Here is a 17,180-nt window from a genome sequence, read left to right as displayed (position 1 = left end):
AAAATATGGGGTGTGTTATCCATATACCCTATTTTACTTCTCATACACTCTTTGATAATTTCTGTCCATTGATTTTCTTCAATTTATCTGATCCGACGACCGAAAATTAAAAAGATGTGTGAGAAGTAAAATGAAATGTGTTGATATCACATCCCAAAAATATAAACACGTTGATAACATGCTTGACTAAAGTCAAAATAGGGTACTATCAATGCAATTAATATGGTACACTATGGCCCACACCTTAACGATTACTTGAATAAAATATTTTGTGGTTATCATCTCCCATTTTAAAATTTTTTAACCATGAAATTATGTTCATACAGATACAAGTTCCTCTATAAATGTTGAAGTCGCTTGCTCTTGTGTCGCACCATACATGAGATCTAAGTTCTCAAGTTTTCATATACACTTTCAATTTCAGTCCTAATGGCATTTCATCTCGCACTCTTCTTCTCTCTTCTCAAAGTAAGCCCTGAGATTTGAGTTTTTACAATGAATCAGTGATTTTAATACTCATATTTTACTGTGCATCTAGAAAAAATTATAAAATATTCAGTTTAAAGCGCAAATGGTTATATATATATATATATATGTCACTCTTGTCTACATGTATATGGAACAGTTTGTTGCTACGTTGGTTTAATTATCCCTGCTTTAACTAATTAAATTTAGTTCACATTGTTCTGATCTCATTCGTACGTACTAATTAATCACTAGAGTGAAAATGTTGCAGATGGCAGTGGTGGTGGCACTGGCAAGCCAAGATGCTCATCCACCGTTACCTCATGAACTCTACTGGAACTCGGTCTTGCCAAACACACAAATGCCAAAAGCTATCAGTCAACTTCTCCAACCTGGTTTGTATTAACGACATAATTTTAGAGAGCTTTTCTTCTATCTACCATAATATCGATGATAGGATTTCATGTTAAAAGTTGTTTGATCTTTTGGCAAATATAATTTTGAAGGAGGGGGCTGGAGTATGCCGCCACTAGGTACAGAAAAACCGAACTAAATACCAGGCCGAAAATTGGTCTGGTTGTTCACCAAAAAAAAGTTGGTCTGGTTTTGCTAAAGTTACAGGAAAAATCGATATCAACCAACTAATTACAGAAGTTCTTACTGAAATACGTCTAAATATTTACCCAAAGGACTCACTAATACGTACTAACTAAAAGTTCGTTTGAAATTGCTTTTAAAATGATTCAAAGTTTTTTTTGTGAAAATGTTTTTGGAACCAATTTTTAATAAAATGATAATGCCAACGAGATTAAATGTATAGACTAAATTTTGTAAAGAAAATAACTTGTAAGTTGATGGTTGGATTATTATTTAAGTATTGATTAACGTGCTTATTTCTTATTGGTAACACATAATTTAGTTTACAAATTTAGTCTACGAATTTGATCTCTCTAGCGTTACCCTTAATAAAAATGCAAGTAATCCTAGAAAAGCACTTGAAGTGCTTTCTAAAAAAAACACAAGCATCGTTAGTTGTTTTTGGAATCTAGAACCGTTTCTTTAAAAACAGTTTTAGTCTTTTTTAAAGCAATTCCAAACGAGCATAAACGGCCAATATTACAAATGTTTATAGGGAATAGTAATTGGTACTTCAAAAATCTCATTTTATACTTCAGACTTTCTATATTTAAAAAATATATATATACTTATAAAAAATGTCAAATGAATTTTTTGAAATCTTAATAACAGTTCACTATTTATATGCATTTACTATATTTAAATACATAGGGAGCTTTCACATTAGAAGACGCGTGTCAGCGTGTGGTCATAAGCCAGGTCGTTTATTCTTGGTCTTTCATATGATATAAAGATGAGAGTTTTAAAGAAAAACCCACGGTACTATTAATTTTAATGAAAAATCATATTTTTACACTAAAAAGTCAAATTCGGTACTATTCACTTTACCATTTATTTTGTCCTTATCGTTAAAACTCAAAATTTTCAAATCATTTTCATTAGTTTTCCTTTTAAAGACGAACAAAATGTTTCCAGCAAACATGGAAGTAGTCAACAACGAGAATCAAATGGATAAAAGGAAAATTATTGAAAATAGTTTGAAAGCTTTGAGTTTTAATCAAAATGACAAAAATGTATTATAAGTGAATAGTATCATGAGTGATTTTTTAGAGTAAAAATGTCATTTTCTTTAAAAATGAACAGTACCAGAAATGTTTCGCTATAACTCCCATAAGTAAATGATATCCGATCTGCCATTTGTATGTATGAAGAATTCTTCACTCGGGATTTGAAACAAATCATATCTCGAGTGGTCGAGCAACCAATTTGATCCCTTATGACCAATCTTAAGAACCACCGCATATATATTGCAACACAAATTCTTAGATGCAATACATATGCAAGAATCAACGTGATCAATCAATGGTTGAAATTTATATCTGTTCCTCCTAGTTTCTTCATTTTGATTAAATCATTTGACATGGTCGATTATTTAGAGTGTTGAATTGATCACTCTTAAAATAGATTAATGCGGGCATTAAACTATTGTGAATATCACTTATATATCACTCTCATTTTTTACGTTGTTGCTAAACTAATTCGCAGACTTCATGATTAAAGAAGATATGAGAATCCCTGTCGAATTAGGGAAGGGTACTGGTTTCGACCTCATTGCAGGAGAAGAAAACCCTAGACCTGCTGGAGGCACAAATGTCGATCTTGTTGGAAAAGATGGGACGAAACCTGCATATGTTGGAGTAGCACAAGAAGGAAACTTCTTTTTTTACCCTAGTCATCATGCACATGCCACTCATGGAGGCACAAATGTTGATCTTGTTGGAAAAGATGGGACGAAACCTGCATATGTTGGAGTAGCACAAGAAGGAAACCTTTTCCTTTACCCTAGTCATCATGCAGATGCCACTCATGGAGGCACAAATGTCGATCTTGTTGGAAAAGATGGGACGAAACCTGCATATGTTGGAGTAGCACAAGAAGGAAACCTATTTCTTTACCCTAGTCATCATGCACATGACACTCATGAAGGCACAAATGTCGATCTTGTTGGAAAAGATGGGAGGAAACCTGCATATGTTGGAGTAGCACAAGAAGGAAACCTCTTCCTTTACCCTAGTCATCATGCAGATGCCACTCATGAAGGCACAAATGTCGATCTTGTTGGAAAAGATGGGAGGAAACCTGCATATGTTGGAGGAGCACAAGAAGGAAACCTTTTCCTTTACCCTAGTCATCATGCAGATGCCACTCATGGAGGCACAAATGTCGATCTTGTTGGAAAAGATGGGAGGAAACCTGCATATGTTGGAGTAGCACAAGAAGGAAACGTATTTCTTTACCCTAGTCATCATGCACATGACACTCATGGAGGCACAAATGTCGATCTTGTTGGAAAAGATGGGACAAAACCTGCATATGTTGGAGTAGCACAAGAAGGAAACGTATTTCTTTACCCTAGTCATCATGCACATGCCACTCATGAAGGCACAAATGTCGATCTTGTTGGAAAAGATGGGACGAAACCTGCATATGTTGGAGTAGCACAAGAAGGAAACGTATTTCTTTACCCTAGTCATCATGCACATGCCGCTCATGAGAATCAACTCCATAAAGATGACAACCCGCAGGCAACTCTATTCTTCTTGGAGAAGGACATGCGTCCTGGGACAACAATGAACTTGAACTTCACTAGAAATTCGAATACGGCGAATTTCCTACCACGCAAAACAGCAGAGTTGATCCCCTTCTCGTCGAACGAATTACCTGAAATTTTCAACCAATTTTCAGTGAAATCAGAATCTGTGGAAGCCAATATAATTAAGCAAACTATTGAAGAGTGCGAAGCTGCAGGCATAAGAGGAGAGGAAAAATATTGTGCCACCTCGTTAGAATCAATGATTGATTTCACCACTTCGAAGCTCGGAAGAAACGTTCAGGCATTCTCGACGGCGGTGTTGGAGAAAGGAGGAACCATGTCCATAATTTCTGTGAAGAAGCTTGCAGGTGACAAAGCCGTTGTGTGCCATAAGCAGAACTATCCGTACGCAGTGTTTTACTGCCATGCAACAAAACCTACAAGAGCTTACGTGGTGCCCCTGAGAGGTTCTGATGGGGTGAAGGCTAAAGCAGTAGCAATCTGCCATGTGGACACATCAGAATGGGACCCACAGCATTTGGCCTTCCAAGTGCTCAAGGTTAAGCCCGGAACGATTCCCATTTGCCACTTCCTTCCTAGTGATCATGTTGTTTGGGTTCCAAACCCCCAAATCTACATTAGTAGTTGAACCCATCAGTTCTACTTGATTATCCCCATCTGAGAAACCTTTAATTTGGAGGTAATTGGTTGTCTAAATAAAGAGGATCTCTGTTCGATTCTCGATTTCCGCTTCTTTGTTTGTTAGTTGTGATATGTTTTTCTTTTGCTTTTATTTTGTCTATTCCACGAAGAGTTTTCATTGTGGAATGAAGGGTGTAAGCTTGATATCTATATTGTGACTATTAATTTGTAATATATAGCTTTTTAAGACCTAAAGAGCGTTGGTAATGCTGCATTAGTTACTGATAATGGGTAACAATGAACTTCGAATGTTTGATAAAAAAAATATCACGTTTGATAAACCTATATATGTGGTACTTTGCCTCGAGCAATTTCCACATCAATGAATTGTTTTTCACTTTCAAGGATAACACAAGAGTTAGCGAGGGCTCCAGTCTAAACGAGTCCCCTTAGTCTCATTTATCTTTGTTACGCGTCTTTAACTCAGTAGCCTAAGTCATCGAGCGAGCATCACTCGTCATATGATGAGTACCATCAGTATCCGGATACCATGTTGGATAAGAGGGAGAAGCAATATGCATGCCAGCAAAAGCACAAGAAGTATCGTCATCTGACCGAGTAGCTTGAGGACACAATGCACCAATATGGTTGCAGAGGCCCACGGTTGACAGGGGCTGGTTCAAGAACACCATGGCGTTGTTGCTGCACAGCACGACGCTGACCATATCGCCTACTACCACCATGCTGATTGGAACGTCCACCACCATTATTGCGAGGAGCCTGATTGTAACCAGAAGCACCATTGTGTCGAGAAGACTGACCATCACGTCCATTAGACGAACCACCAACAGAATTACAGGTAGAATAGAAAGCAAAAGGAGACGAAGCAGCAGCCTGATACATAGTGTGCTTGGATTCAAAGACCAGGAGACGAGTACGCAAATCATTAAACGACGGCAAAGGTGGAAGGTTGGTCAGTGCCACTCAGGCCCCAAACCGTTAAGCACATACATCACCAGATCTTCATTCTGAACAGCTTGACCAATGGAGGCCAACTGATCTGCCAAATGCTTGGTCAGACCCTTGTATTTCGAAATCGTTTTGTTCCCTTTCTGAAGAGAAAGCAACTGAAACCCATTATGGATAGAATTGGCAAGGGATTGTTGAGAAAAATTTCTGACGAAGATGCTCTCAAATCTCACGAGAAGTAGAAATCCCAACAATAAAAGAAAGAACGGTATCAGTAAGAGTAACACGCAACATGCTCACAAGTGTCTGATCAGTTTGGTACCACACAAGGTAGTCGGGATTAGGAGTCGTAGTGACCACAAGAGGAACCACTATAGAAACAACATTATACACAACAAAAGCAGCATGAGAGGCAGCAGGCGCAGTGCTGGTGATAAGAGGAGGAGGACATAGATGAGTTCTATAGACAAAACGGCAAAAGTTTTGGCCAATCAGAAAAGGCTTAACCTAACTTTCCCAAGGAAGATAGTTGTTTCAGAAGGTTTAACATAAACCAGGTAGAGATATTGGGGATCGGAGACGTAGAATATGAAGTTGCAGAAGTAGAGGTGGTGGTGGCATAGGCGGTGAAGGTTGTGGTGGCGGGTGGTGGCGGGTGGTGGCAATGAAGTATCCGGTGGTGCTGGTGCTAGTGACAGCCATGGTGGAGAGAGGTGGTGGTAGTGGTAGAGACTGTGGCGGCAACGACAATTGTGGATGGGATGCTGGTTTTGATGACCATGGTGACATACCTGATCACTTTCTTTCTCAAAACTCTAACTTTGTTCTATACCTATGTTGTGTTCTCTATTTTTGTGGGTTCTGTTCTCTATTTTTGTGGATTGTGTTCATGGGAAAGTGAAACACATGAAACATCAATTTGACGTTTTATAGACCATAGGTTAAATATTGTAATTTTTATTTTTCATTTTTGGAGTTTCTCCTTTAAAAGAAACCTACCAAATGCATTTAACACATTTTGGTATTTGTAAAATGAAATTTTCAGTGCAAATGTTACCAAACAAGCCCTTAATCCTAGAAAGATTTGAAAAAACAAAATGATAAATACTTGTTTGGTAAAAATATATGAAAATAGTAATATCGGTAAAAATTTAGTGGATATGGTGATGGTGGTGGCAATGGTAATGGTGGCAAGAGTGTTGGCGACGGCCATTCTAGTGGCAAGGGAGAGCTAGTGACAATGTTGGTGAGAGTGGTGGTGATGTCAATGATGAAGGTGGCGGGAGAGTGATTGATTTTATCTATTTTTTGGGATTGTATATAATATTGAGAAACACCAAAAACATCAATTTCACTATTTTTTTAAAACATAGGTTACTCGTTTTTGTGTCCATCTCTTGTGGTTTTCATTTTTTAAATTTATTTCATTTTTAAAGATGGTAACAAATGCATTTTATACTTGTTTCTGTATTTGAAAAATGAAAATTATTTTCAAAGTCGTGATCTTACTAAAGTATGGCTCTCGACTATGTGCAACCTTATGTTGTTAACATAATATTTTTTAACGTTTGACACAAGAATTGATGTTAAAAAATTAGATGACAAATAGTCCATATAGAGTCGAACTTTAGAGTCCCCTTAACACAATATTTCTCAATAATTTATTATCAAACTCTGTATTTACATGAGCTGTTTTCCGCTTACAAGTCAAGAATACACTCACCAAAAAACGGTTTTTTTCAACACAAGGTTGGCGGTCCATATGAGGCAGGGCCCCTAATTTCAGTAACCAAATTATTAGCCAAGACTTTAGCTTCCTTTTTCATTTTTTTATTCATTGAAGGTATGGTCGAGAATCAGGAACACGTGGAAAATAAAATACATGGCTGCCGCCGGACTATATTTACAGGTTTGGTGAAGTGCGCATCCCACTACCATCTTCTCATAAGCAATTTTAAAAGATAAATATTACATGACCCCCTATAAAGTTGTTCAAAGCGTGAAGAAAATATAACCCAAGCACAAAATGCAAAGGCCTAACAGAGTGTTCCTTCTGCTAATCATCGGCCTTTGCTACCTCACCTGCACAACTGCCTCGGGAACGAGCCCTTCGTCCACATCGTGCAACGGTTCGATAGCGGAGTGCGACAACGAAAGCGAGCTGCTGATGGAGTCGGAGATAAGTCGGAGGTTTCTTCAGACGAAGAAGTACATATCGCCCGGGGCTTTGAAGCCTGACCAACCAGTTTGCAAAGGCGGCGGTAGAGGTGAAGCGTATAGTAAAACAGGAGGCTGTCTTCCTCCTCCGTCTCACCCTTATCAAAGAGGTTGTTCTAAGTATTATCGTTGTAGGTCGGACTCGTGATCACGGAGGAATGAGCAAGTTCGAATTTTTATTTGGTTTTGATACATAGGGGCGATCTCTGGCGTCACTTTTTTTACACAACTTTTGACATACGTTTTTAATGAGGCCGGCTTTGTAATATATTTCTACGATCCGAACTATCTATCTATTAAATCTTTCCTCAAAGGTATGTCTACTAAAATAACTCAAATATCACACAATGACCATTAAGGGTTTAGGATTTCTTTGTAGAATCGTACTAGTTTATTTTCTTCGCTATGGTTTTAGATTTGTCTAATCTTTTGTCTAATCTTTTGCAACGGCAGCGGTAGATGTGAAGCGTATAGTAAAACAGGAGGCTGTCTTCCTCCTCCGTCTCACCCTTATCAAAGAGGTTGTTCTAAGTATTATCGTTGTAGGTCGGACTCGTGATCACGGAGGACATGAGCAAGTTCGAATTTTTATTTGGTTTTGATATATATATATATATATATATATATATATAAGGGGCGGTCCGTGGCGTTAGTTTTTTTACACAACTTTTGACATGTATATATATATATATATATATATATATATATAAGGGGCGATCCGTGGCGTTAGTTTTTTTACACAATTTTTGACATGCATTTTTTATGGGGCTGGCTTTGTAATATATTTGAACGATCCGAACCGTCTATCTTTTAAATCTTTCCTCAAAAGTGTGTGTCTACTAAAATAACTCAAATCTCAAACCATATGATATTAAGGGTTTAGAGTTTCTTTGTAGAATAGTCTATTTTCTTCACTATGGTTTTAGATTTGTCCAATATTTTGTAAGGATGATATATGAATGATGTTTTAAAAGATAAACGGTTCAGATCATTAAAATACATTATGGAGTAAACCCTACAAAAAAATGTGTCAAAAATTGTAAAAAAAAAATTGGTGCATAGATCCGCCCTATCTATATACGTACAACACTTCTATCTGAAGCTATTTCCCTTGAGTTTTCAATGACTCTTCTTGTTTTTGCTTCAAGTGTTCAATAAACTCATCCCATAGTTTAAAGAATAAAGCTTCATATCGATGTAGCACACTCCTCGTAGATAAGGGTTATAGGCATCACTTCGAAATTGTCATCATTCATTTCTTTACTATGATATACTAGATAAGATTGCATGATAACTTTTCAAAATATAAATCCTTTTACCCACCATCTATATTAGAGAAATTTAAGCATGTCGAGGAATTCTAAAATGGCGGCAATCCATGATAGTGGTGGCAAGGTTGGTGGCGTCAGTGATGTTAATGGCGGCCATAGTGGTGGGAGTGTTGATAGTGGAGCTGACTGCATACAATAACTCACATGACGTCCGATGAAATTCTTCCGGGCAACTTAGGGTAAGGTACAATACTGTTTGGTCGCCATGAATTCGACGCCTACTTAAACGAAAGCTTCCATACCTCTCGGACATTAGAAGAACCATCTGCAACTTCAGCAACCATGCTAGAAGCCAACACCCCTGCAGAAAGGAATTCCAAGAAAATGTGTTTAAATTTCTTACTGAAGCATAAGTAAATACTAAACATAACTTCATAACAGTCGATAACACCATTGTCGCAACTTTAAGGCCTCTGAAACACATATTCATAGAACAAACATATTCTGCAACTTGTTCTTATCGCATTTCGCACAATCCCATCAACCCAAGGAATAGGGTAGGAAAGAAATAAGAAACAAAAACTTCTAATGTGGTATAATTCCTCAGTAATTTTATAAAAATAATTAAAACTAGCTCACCATCTTTCTCGACCACAGATAGGAACCTCCGAGTTCCCCCGCCTACTCCAAAATAATGCTTCTTTGCAGCCATGTAGACTACTCCATGAGAAGGAGTTAAGCACTGTAAAATAAACATTATTACACTTAAAGCCGCTCCAAGTTCGCAGTTCAAAATCATAAATAATGACAGATCAATGAGAGAATACCTTTTTTATGAGTTCATATAGATGTGGGAGGGTAGAAATTGAGTAAACTGTCTCCGCCATTAAAATAATATCATACTGAGCATCTAAACTTTGCTCTGAACTAACATTAAGATCCTTCTCGTCGTTTTGTGCATAAGGAAGAAGTTTATGCATTTCACGCCAGTCACCAGCAAAAAAACCAATTTCGGCCCCCACATTAGACTTTGTCACTTGCACTGATGGGGGTTGGAAGTTTGGAATATTTGAATTTACATTGGGAATGGTGAGGCACCGCAGGACCTCCGCATTGAAGTCCTGGAAATGAATGGCAGCTGCACCCTGATGGGCGATAATGAAGAATATTAAGAAATCTAATCTACAACACTAAATTGAGAAGCTTATGAAACACAATTTCACCTCAAGGCAGGCAAAGATACCGGGAAGTCCATGGCCACAACCAAGCTGAAAAACATGACAGGAAACAGGGTGAGGCATAGTAAGAAATGGGAGAAGGAGATACATGGCGGTGGCCTCAACTTCTATGACAACCAGAATCAGTCAGCATAGATAATCACTTGTAGTAGTGCTTAATGATTTTCTTTGTTGATTAATGATCAACGATAGCGGTTTAATTTATTCCATGTAAAGGGGCACCAGTGAACACTTAATTCAAAGATTGTGCAGATGTGAAGAGATGTACTTATTGTCGCAAGTAAGACTCCAAGAAAAAAATAACTTCAATCTATTTCTAGAGAGTGTAAATTCAGGGTTACTATTCTAATTAAACCCTTGGTTAGTTAAAGTATTGCAACAAAAGTGCAGTTCATTAGGAATTGTGTTGAAATTCTCCACTTCCAAGCTATTATATTAGAGCCTAAAAATTTGAACTAGCCATCTAGAAAGTTGAAGAGTTTCCCTGTATGATGTATGAACAAGAGATTAATGGAAATAACAATTAGTGGGGAAACCTACAAGCTGAACAAAGCGAGCAGGATGCGACCAGAAACAAAATTAGTTTCTGCTTGTAAGGATATAATACATTTCAAGGTAAAGAAGCTAGTATGTCTCATTTCACAAAAGCACCGTTATGAACTTATGACTAATACAAGTTACACTCGAGAATTAGACTACCAGGCAGGAATCATATGAACTAAACTAGCAGGTGAAATGTTAGGATCTGAAATGTTAACAGGTGAAGGCATTGTGAGACAGTATGCATTCACCTGAAAATATTAGGATGCCCACCTCTAAAACGCGTTTACCGGCAAATGATAAATGTCCATTTTGAACTTCAGAGCTTAGAGCTTTAACTAGATCAAGAGAACCTTCCCACAGCTTTAATCCCCCTACAACCCGCCAAAACCAAATACATAGCATCACACTTGGGTGCCGCAGCGCATCATCAATAAAAGAAACGATTTTTAAAAAAGAATACGATAAACTCAATCAAACATCATTTTCATTATTGAAGATGGAAGAAATGTATAACCTTCATATTTCCCAGGAACTAAATCGGAGTTGGATAGTGTGAAAACGTCTTGAGTACTAACCCGGCCCTACAATCAAATCACGCACGACCTCTAAGTTACACTCAAATCAAACTTAACTTCAGAAACTACCAATTTCTACTAAAATCAGCTTTTTTTTTTTTTTTTTTTTTTTTCGGAGAAAAGATTGAAATGTAAATTGCTCCATTTTCTGAGAAGCCAAACAGAAACAGAAAGAAAATGGAAAAAAAAAGAGTGACCTTGAGCAAAGTAAGTCCGCCCAACTCCACCGGCTCCACGGTGTACTTCACAGACGACGAAACCTATTCCACATTAAATCAATCATTTGTGTGCTTAAAACTGCAAATTTCACTAATTAATTCTTAATCAAAGTAAATTAATAAGCAGTAATTAACTAATTAACACCTCGGAGGGAAACACTTGGACGGAAGGAGGTGGCGGAGGAAGAGGGGGCTCTGATCGTTCAAGAAACCCCGAGCCTGGCGACGAAAACAGCCGAAACGGTTCGAAACTTGGTTTCTGAGAAACGCGGAAATGAAGATTCAGCAAAAGATTGAGATTTCGTAATTGGGGAATCAGTATAAGGGAAGGAATAGGCTAATAGGGCAGAAGAGAAACTCACCTCAGACTCCATTGCTGCCTGCTCTCTGCTCCTCTGAGCTTTTGGAGGGTTTTTGTATGTCTTGGCTACAAGGTTTTTGGGTTTTCTTATTTTATCAATGTAATGCAAGCCCAGGCCCAAATTACAAGTTTTCCCTTCATCTGATTTTGCATTAATATTTTGGCATTATCATAAGAGTACTTATAACTTCCTTGTAGCTCAGTCATTTGATATTACGGTCTAAAATTATTTTTATTCTCCAAGGTTGTGGACTTTCTTAGCGAAGCGTCGGCTAATCTTCTCTCAAAAATTGATATTTTTATTATTTTAAATAGATACTTATAAAGCATTTATCCTGTGCTCCAAATATTTTTTTATATATTCCTCATAAGAGTATTTTTCTTTTTAAATATAGAATATTGCACATTGAGATTTTTCTAGTGCCAACAACAAGTTTTTTTTTATTCGAGCAATAATTTAATCTAAACTACAATAGTTTAGAAGAATGTGTACACTGCTCTAAACAAATTAGCTATGCTCAAAATTGTTTTGATGATTTGACCACTATCTTAGTGTTGACATGAATCAAAAGTAACTTCACAAGTCCATAATGAATGGTATGGTGAAACAAAAGTTTCTTAAGTTAAAGGGCCGTTTAATAATCAATTCATTTTCATTTTTTGTTTTCATTTTTTTTGAAAATTGAAAACTACTTTTTTTTTTTTTGGTCAAACGATAGATTTTGTTAGATTAGTCACTGACTGGATTTGAACTCACGCTATCATGCAATGCTTCAACACCTTTCCATCACTGTAGTAAAAGGCCACATTCTTGAGTTTTCAAATTTTGGTCTTGATTTTCAGTTTTCATTTTTTTTTAAGCTGAAAATTAAAAGTAGTTACTAAATAACATTATTTCAGTTTGTAAAAATTGAAAACTAAAAACTAAAAATTAAAAACGAAATAATTATTAAACAACTCAGGTCCAAAAATACGTATTGATTAGGTCCATATGTATTGGAAATTTTGTGGAATACGAAACCACGATCAAAGGCGTAATCTGGGTTAGCCTAAATCTCAAACTTCGCCATTCAAGGCATTAGTGGGTCCCAACTCAAAGTGTCGGCACACAAAAACAATAGAAACCTGTAAAACTTCACTCTTCTTTCCAAACAAATCACCTACAGCGAGATGGGAATTGTGCATTGACGCAGTGGACCTAGTGGGGCTCGGTAGAATATAATTTCAAAGAAAATCTCATGGCCTAAAAACTTCGAGATAGAACAAAAAGCGTCACGCGTTCAACAATTTCACGTCAAATCAAAAGGGAATTGTACCGCTGAAAACCCTCTACACAATAATCTAATTTCTCATAAATTGGTGTAATTCAAAATATCAATTTGATCTGATGATTCAGTGGTAAATGACAAATTACGAGATTTCGTTAAAACTAAAACCTAAAGATCTCGGATTCAAAATCCGTTGTTGGTGTGGAAGCTTGACTTTTGACCAGGATAAGGCTAAAATACCTCTGTAAATCTTTCCGGTCACTGGGAGTGATGAATAAACGTGATTTGCCACCAGTTGTCTTTTTTTTTTAAAAAAAAAGAAATCAACTTGCAAAAAGAAAAAAAATACTAATTTGAATGGATATATAGATGCGCTCTCTCTCGTATTTAGATAGCTTTTTTTTTTTTTGAGTTTGATGACATGATCATTTACCTGGAATGAGAAAAGTGATGAGTTAGAAATATAGAAACAAAAAACTTTCTTTGTAAGTTTTCTGATTGTATTGAATTGATAAATCAGTTACACAGATGTGAATATATATAGCCTTAGCTGCCTTATGCTAGTTACAAGAATACCCTTAACTACCTTAACTAATTACAGTAACTAACAGAACTAATTACATTTAACTTTATCAGACTATTTAACAGTAACTACATTGGATGACTTGTCATTCTCCCCATGTGAATATATATAACCTTAGCTGCCTTAGGCTAGTTACAAGAATACCCTCAACTACCTTAACTAATTACAGTAACTAACAAAACTAATTACATTTAGCTTTATCAAACTATTTAACAGTACCTACATTGGATGACTTGTCATTCTCCCTACTAAGAAAAACTAGAAACAAGAGTGAGAATGAAGGTGCATGAGATCAAGCAAAGAAGATTTTTTTTTTTTTTTTTTTAATGAGAGAAAACAAAACAAATAGAAAATAATTACATAGACTTTGCCTTTGCCAAATTTGCCTTTTGCTTTTGCCTTTTTTGGGTTCTTTATTTCTTGGTTGGCTAAAGAGACAAAGGGTCTCACTGGCACACCACTCCATAAGCACGTAATGAATATTTTGCAATGCGTATTGTTTTTTTAGTGTAACGAATGAATGATATCATTTGAATTTAAGAGTTTTAACGAAAGGTCTACGGTACTGTTCATTTTAACGAAAAATCATATTTTTACACTAAAAAGTCAATCTTGATACTATTCACTTTATCTTTTATTTTATCCTTATCATTAAAACTAAAAATTTTCAAACTCTTTTCATTAGTTTTCCTTTTGAATTTTGACCCAGTCACTTAAAATAATCCCATAATTCATCCTCATCTTCAGCTACTACTCAGTATCGGTGTCCCACGGTTTTACGTGCAACGTCCGCGCACTTCAAAACCCCCGACAAACTAACCGAGGTCCCTCCCTCGGTAATACCCTTATTGCACATCTCCAACACCAAAATCACGGATCTTTTAACAATGCCAAGTGGTTCAGTTAAAATGCGGTAAAATTTCTAGTCAAGTTTGTTCTTTGGCTTTGGATTTAAGACTTTAAGAAATCAAAAAGTGTAGATTTTTTTAAAAGTAAGACTACTTAATAAGATGGACTATCAAAGAAAACCCCGGCAATTATCATTCCACAATTCATTTGTCATCATCCAACCACCACCACCACCACCACTTAAAAAGGAAACAATGTTCTCTAAAGTTAATTTTGTACTTGCATCAACGCCAACATTGGCCCTATAAATACGCATCATGTCCTGCATTTCACATTACTCATGCAGTGGGGGCCTTTCTTTTAATTTATTTCCTTTTTTCTACCTTCTTCTCGATAAATTTTTTATTATAATCAAAATACGAGTGATACATCGTATATTTTTATATAAGTAGTGGTAAATTTTGTTTTTAAAATTATTAATTTTTTAACACACATATCTCACCATTTGTATAAGAACACGTAGTGTACCAACCTGTGTACCGATCACGCTAAAAAATCTCTTATTTTCCCACACAAACTCTCATAGTCTCTCTTTCCTCTTGCTATGAGTGGCTTCGGATTTTTGTCCTCAGCAGCAAACACCAATGGAGAAGCTACCGACAGTAAAGTGCTCTCAAGAACTCTGGTTTGCCCTTCTCATCTCCTCCGCTTTGTGCATTATATTTCTTTCCTTCGATTACTCTACTTTCTCTGGTCTCAATATTTTGCTCAACAAAAAAGTCGACCCAATTGGGGTTTTGAACAACTCTATCACAGATTCATCATGTTTTGGTCGTTACGTTTATATGCACGACGATCTTCCTGAAAAATTCAACTCCGACTTGGTAAGAAACTGTAGGTTTCTCACCAGAGGAACTGACAAGCCAAATTTATGTATGTACTTTGAGAATTATGGTTTCGGTCCCGAAATCCAAAACTCGGAAGGGGTTTTGTCGAACGGGAGCTGGTTTTCCACGAACCAGTTCTTGCTGGAGTTCATATTCCACAACAAGATGAAGCGCTATAAGTGTTTGACAAACATCTCCAGTCAGGCTTCGGCCGTTTATGTCCCGTTTTACGCCGGCCTTGATGCGAGCCTCCATCTCTGGGACTCGAATCTTACGGTTAGAGATGCCTCGGCGAAAGAACTTGTGAGTTGGCTAGCGAGAAAACCCGAGTGGGCGAAAATGTGGGGGAGGGACCATTTCTTGGTTGCCGGGAGAATTTCTTGGGACTTCAGGAGGCAGACGGATGAGGTTTCGGATTGGGGTAGTAAGCTCAGGTGGTTGCCTGAGTCTATGAACATGACTATGTTGTCGGTCGAAGGGAGCTCTTGGAACAATGACCTTGCTATACCTTACCCGACAAATTTTCATCCCGCGGAGGAGGTCGATTTGGTTCAATGGCAGAACAGAATGAGGAAGCTAGACAGGCCTTACTTGTTCACTTTTGCTGGGGCACCGAGGCCTGACCAGCAGAGTTCGATTCGGGGGAAGATTATCGATCAGTGCGTAGCTTCGAGTAAATGCAAGTTAATCGATTGCAGTTTGGGCGGTAACATGGATTGTGACAACCCGTCGAGTGTTATGAGGGTGTTTCAGAGCTCGGTTTATTGCTTGCAGCCCGGAGGAGATTCATACACCAGGAGATCAACTTTTGATTCCATTCTGGCCGGTTGTATTCCGGTTTTCTTTCACCCGGGTGCCGCTTATTCCCAGTATTTGTGGCATTTGCCGAAGAATCATAGCAGCTACTCGGTGTACATTCCGGTGAGGATTGCGGATGATATGCCAGGCAGCATTGAGGAAATCTTGCTTGGAATTTCAAAGGATAAGGAATTGGCCATGAGAGAAGAGGTTATAAGGCTCATACCGAATCTGTCATACGCGCATCCCAGGTCTAGATTAGAGACCGAAGATGCATTCGATTTGTCTATCAAGGGAATTCTTGAGAGGATTGAGGATGTTAGGAAGGTGATTAGGGAAGGGAATGATCCGAGTATTGGTTTCGCGGATGAGGATAGCTACAAGTACACATTTCATCAGAAACAAGAACAAACTTGATTGAGTTCAACTGTTCTTTCTGCAGTTTAACAAACAGAATGAGATAGAAGAGGAGGTGCAGGCCTACAATGGCAGATCGCCCGTCGAAAGATTCGAAACTAGATGAAACAGTGCCAGTTCTTGGTTTCCAGGTCGTTACTGCAGCTGCCAAGAGATTGTAAAGAAAGATCGAAAGCAAAATGCAATGTTAGAGGTCCCTATTTCGTACTCCTCTTTCAGAACATGTACCTATTTAGCACAATTATAAGTTAAAAATGTAATGTTTTTTAAATTTAAACCTAGAATTATTCTTTTCAATTCTCTGATGACGATAATCATTTTGTTTTTTATTTTTTGTTATTTTTTTAGTTTTTAAAAAAACTGAAATCTTAATTAGTAATTACTTTTGATTTTTAATTTTTGAAAACTGAACACCAAAAACTGAAAACTACTTGTGTTCTCAAAATTTAGCCTAGAGTTTTCAGTTTTTATTTTTTATTTTTTTTGAAACTGAAAACTGAAGGTGATTACCAAGCAAGATTTTAATTTTTAGAAAAGTACTGAAAACCGAAAACTGATTGAGGTTGATTGCACTTATATACATGCTTTTTGTGTGCTGTATTGTGATTGAGCAATGCTTGGCTATACAAAGATAAGTAGAAACTTCTACTCAAAACTCTTTGTGTTTGAACCACAGAGTTTTGTACTTATGATCAGAACCGCTCATAATA

At 37.1% G+C, this 17,180-nt stretch overlaps 4 protein-coding genes across 4 annotated transcripts; 3 read left to right on the top strand and 1 right to left on the bottom strand.

Moving 5' to 3' along the window:
• The first annotated feature begins 277 nt into the window (after nucleotides 1-277).
• On the top strand, nucleotides 278-4,531 carry LOC137722889 (uncharacterized). Its single transcript, XM_068462001.2, has 3 exons — nucleotides 278-468; nucleotides 737-860; nucleotides 2,587-4,531. The coding sequence occupies exons 1-3, from the start codon at nucleotides 430-432 to the stop codon at nucleotides 4,281-4,283; spliced, it is 1,860 nt and encodes a 619-aa protein (XP_068318102.1). The 5' UTR covers nucleotides 278-429; the 3' UTR covers nucleotides 4,284-4,531.
• Nucleotides 4,532-7,177: 2,646 nt separating this feature from the next.
• Nucleotides 7,178-7,775, top strand: LOC148697267 (protein RALF-like 32). The gene has a single exon (XM_088692132.1). It carries the CDS (start codon nucleotides 7,272-7,274, stop codon nucleotides 7,608-7,610), a length of 339 nt encoding a protein of 112 aa, XP_088548258.1. The 5' UTR covers nucleotides 7,178-7,271; the 3' UTR covers nucleotides 7,611-7,775.
• An 855-nt stretch (nucleotides 7,776-8,630) lies between these two features.
• On the bottom strand, nucleotides 8,631-11,816 carry LOC137722512 (Putative methyltransferase family protein). Its single transcript, XM_068461528.2, has 9 exons — nucleotides 11,670-11,816; nucleotides 11,453-11,566; nucleotides 11,287-11,349; nucleotides 11,029-11,095; nucleotides 10,785-10,885; nucleotides 9,957-10,001; nucleotides 9,561-9,878; nucleotides 9,373-9,475; nucleotides 8,631-9,094 (listed from the first exon to the last, which is right to left on the bottom strand). The coding sequence occupies exons 1-9, from the start codon at nucleotides 11,679-11,681 to the stop codon at nucleotides 9,012-9,014; spliced, it is 906 nt and encodes a 301-aa protein (XP_068317629.2). The 5' UTR covers nucleotides 11,682-11,816; the 3' UTR covers nucleotides 8,631-9,011.
• Nucleotides 11,817-14,710: 2,894 nt separating this feature from the next.
• LOC137723144 (putative xyloglucan galactosyltransferase GT14) lies at nucleotides 14,711-16,767 on the top strand. The gene has a single exon (XM_068462315.2). It carries the CDS (start codon nucleotides 15,013-15,015, stop codon nucleotides 16,468-16,470), a length of 1,458 nt encoding a protein of 485 aa, XP_068318416.2. The 5' UTR covers nucleotides 14,711-15,012; the 3' UTR covers nucleotides 16,471-16,767.
• Nucleotides 16,768-17,180: the final 413 nt, after the last annotated feature.

This window comes from Pyrus communis, chromosome 4, assembly GCF_041283825.1.
Source record: "Pyrus communis isolate YQ-2024b chromosome 4, ASM4128382v1, whole genome shotgun sequence".
In the NCBI taxonomy this organism is placed as follows: domain Eukaryota; kingdom Viridiplantae; phylum Streptophyta; class Magnoliopsida; order Rosales; family Rosaceae; genus Pyrus; species Pyrus communis.
The sequence above is the reverse complement of the archived record's forward strand: the minus strand, read 5'-3'. Positions and strand labels throughout refer to the sequence as shown.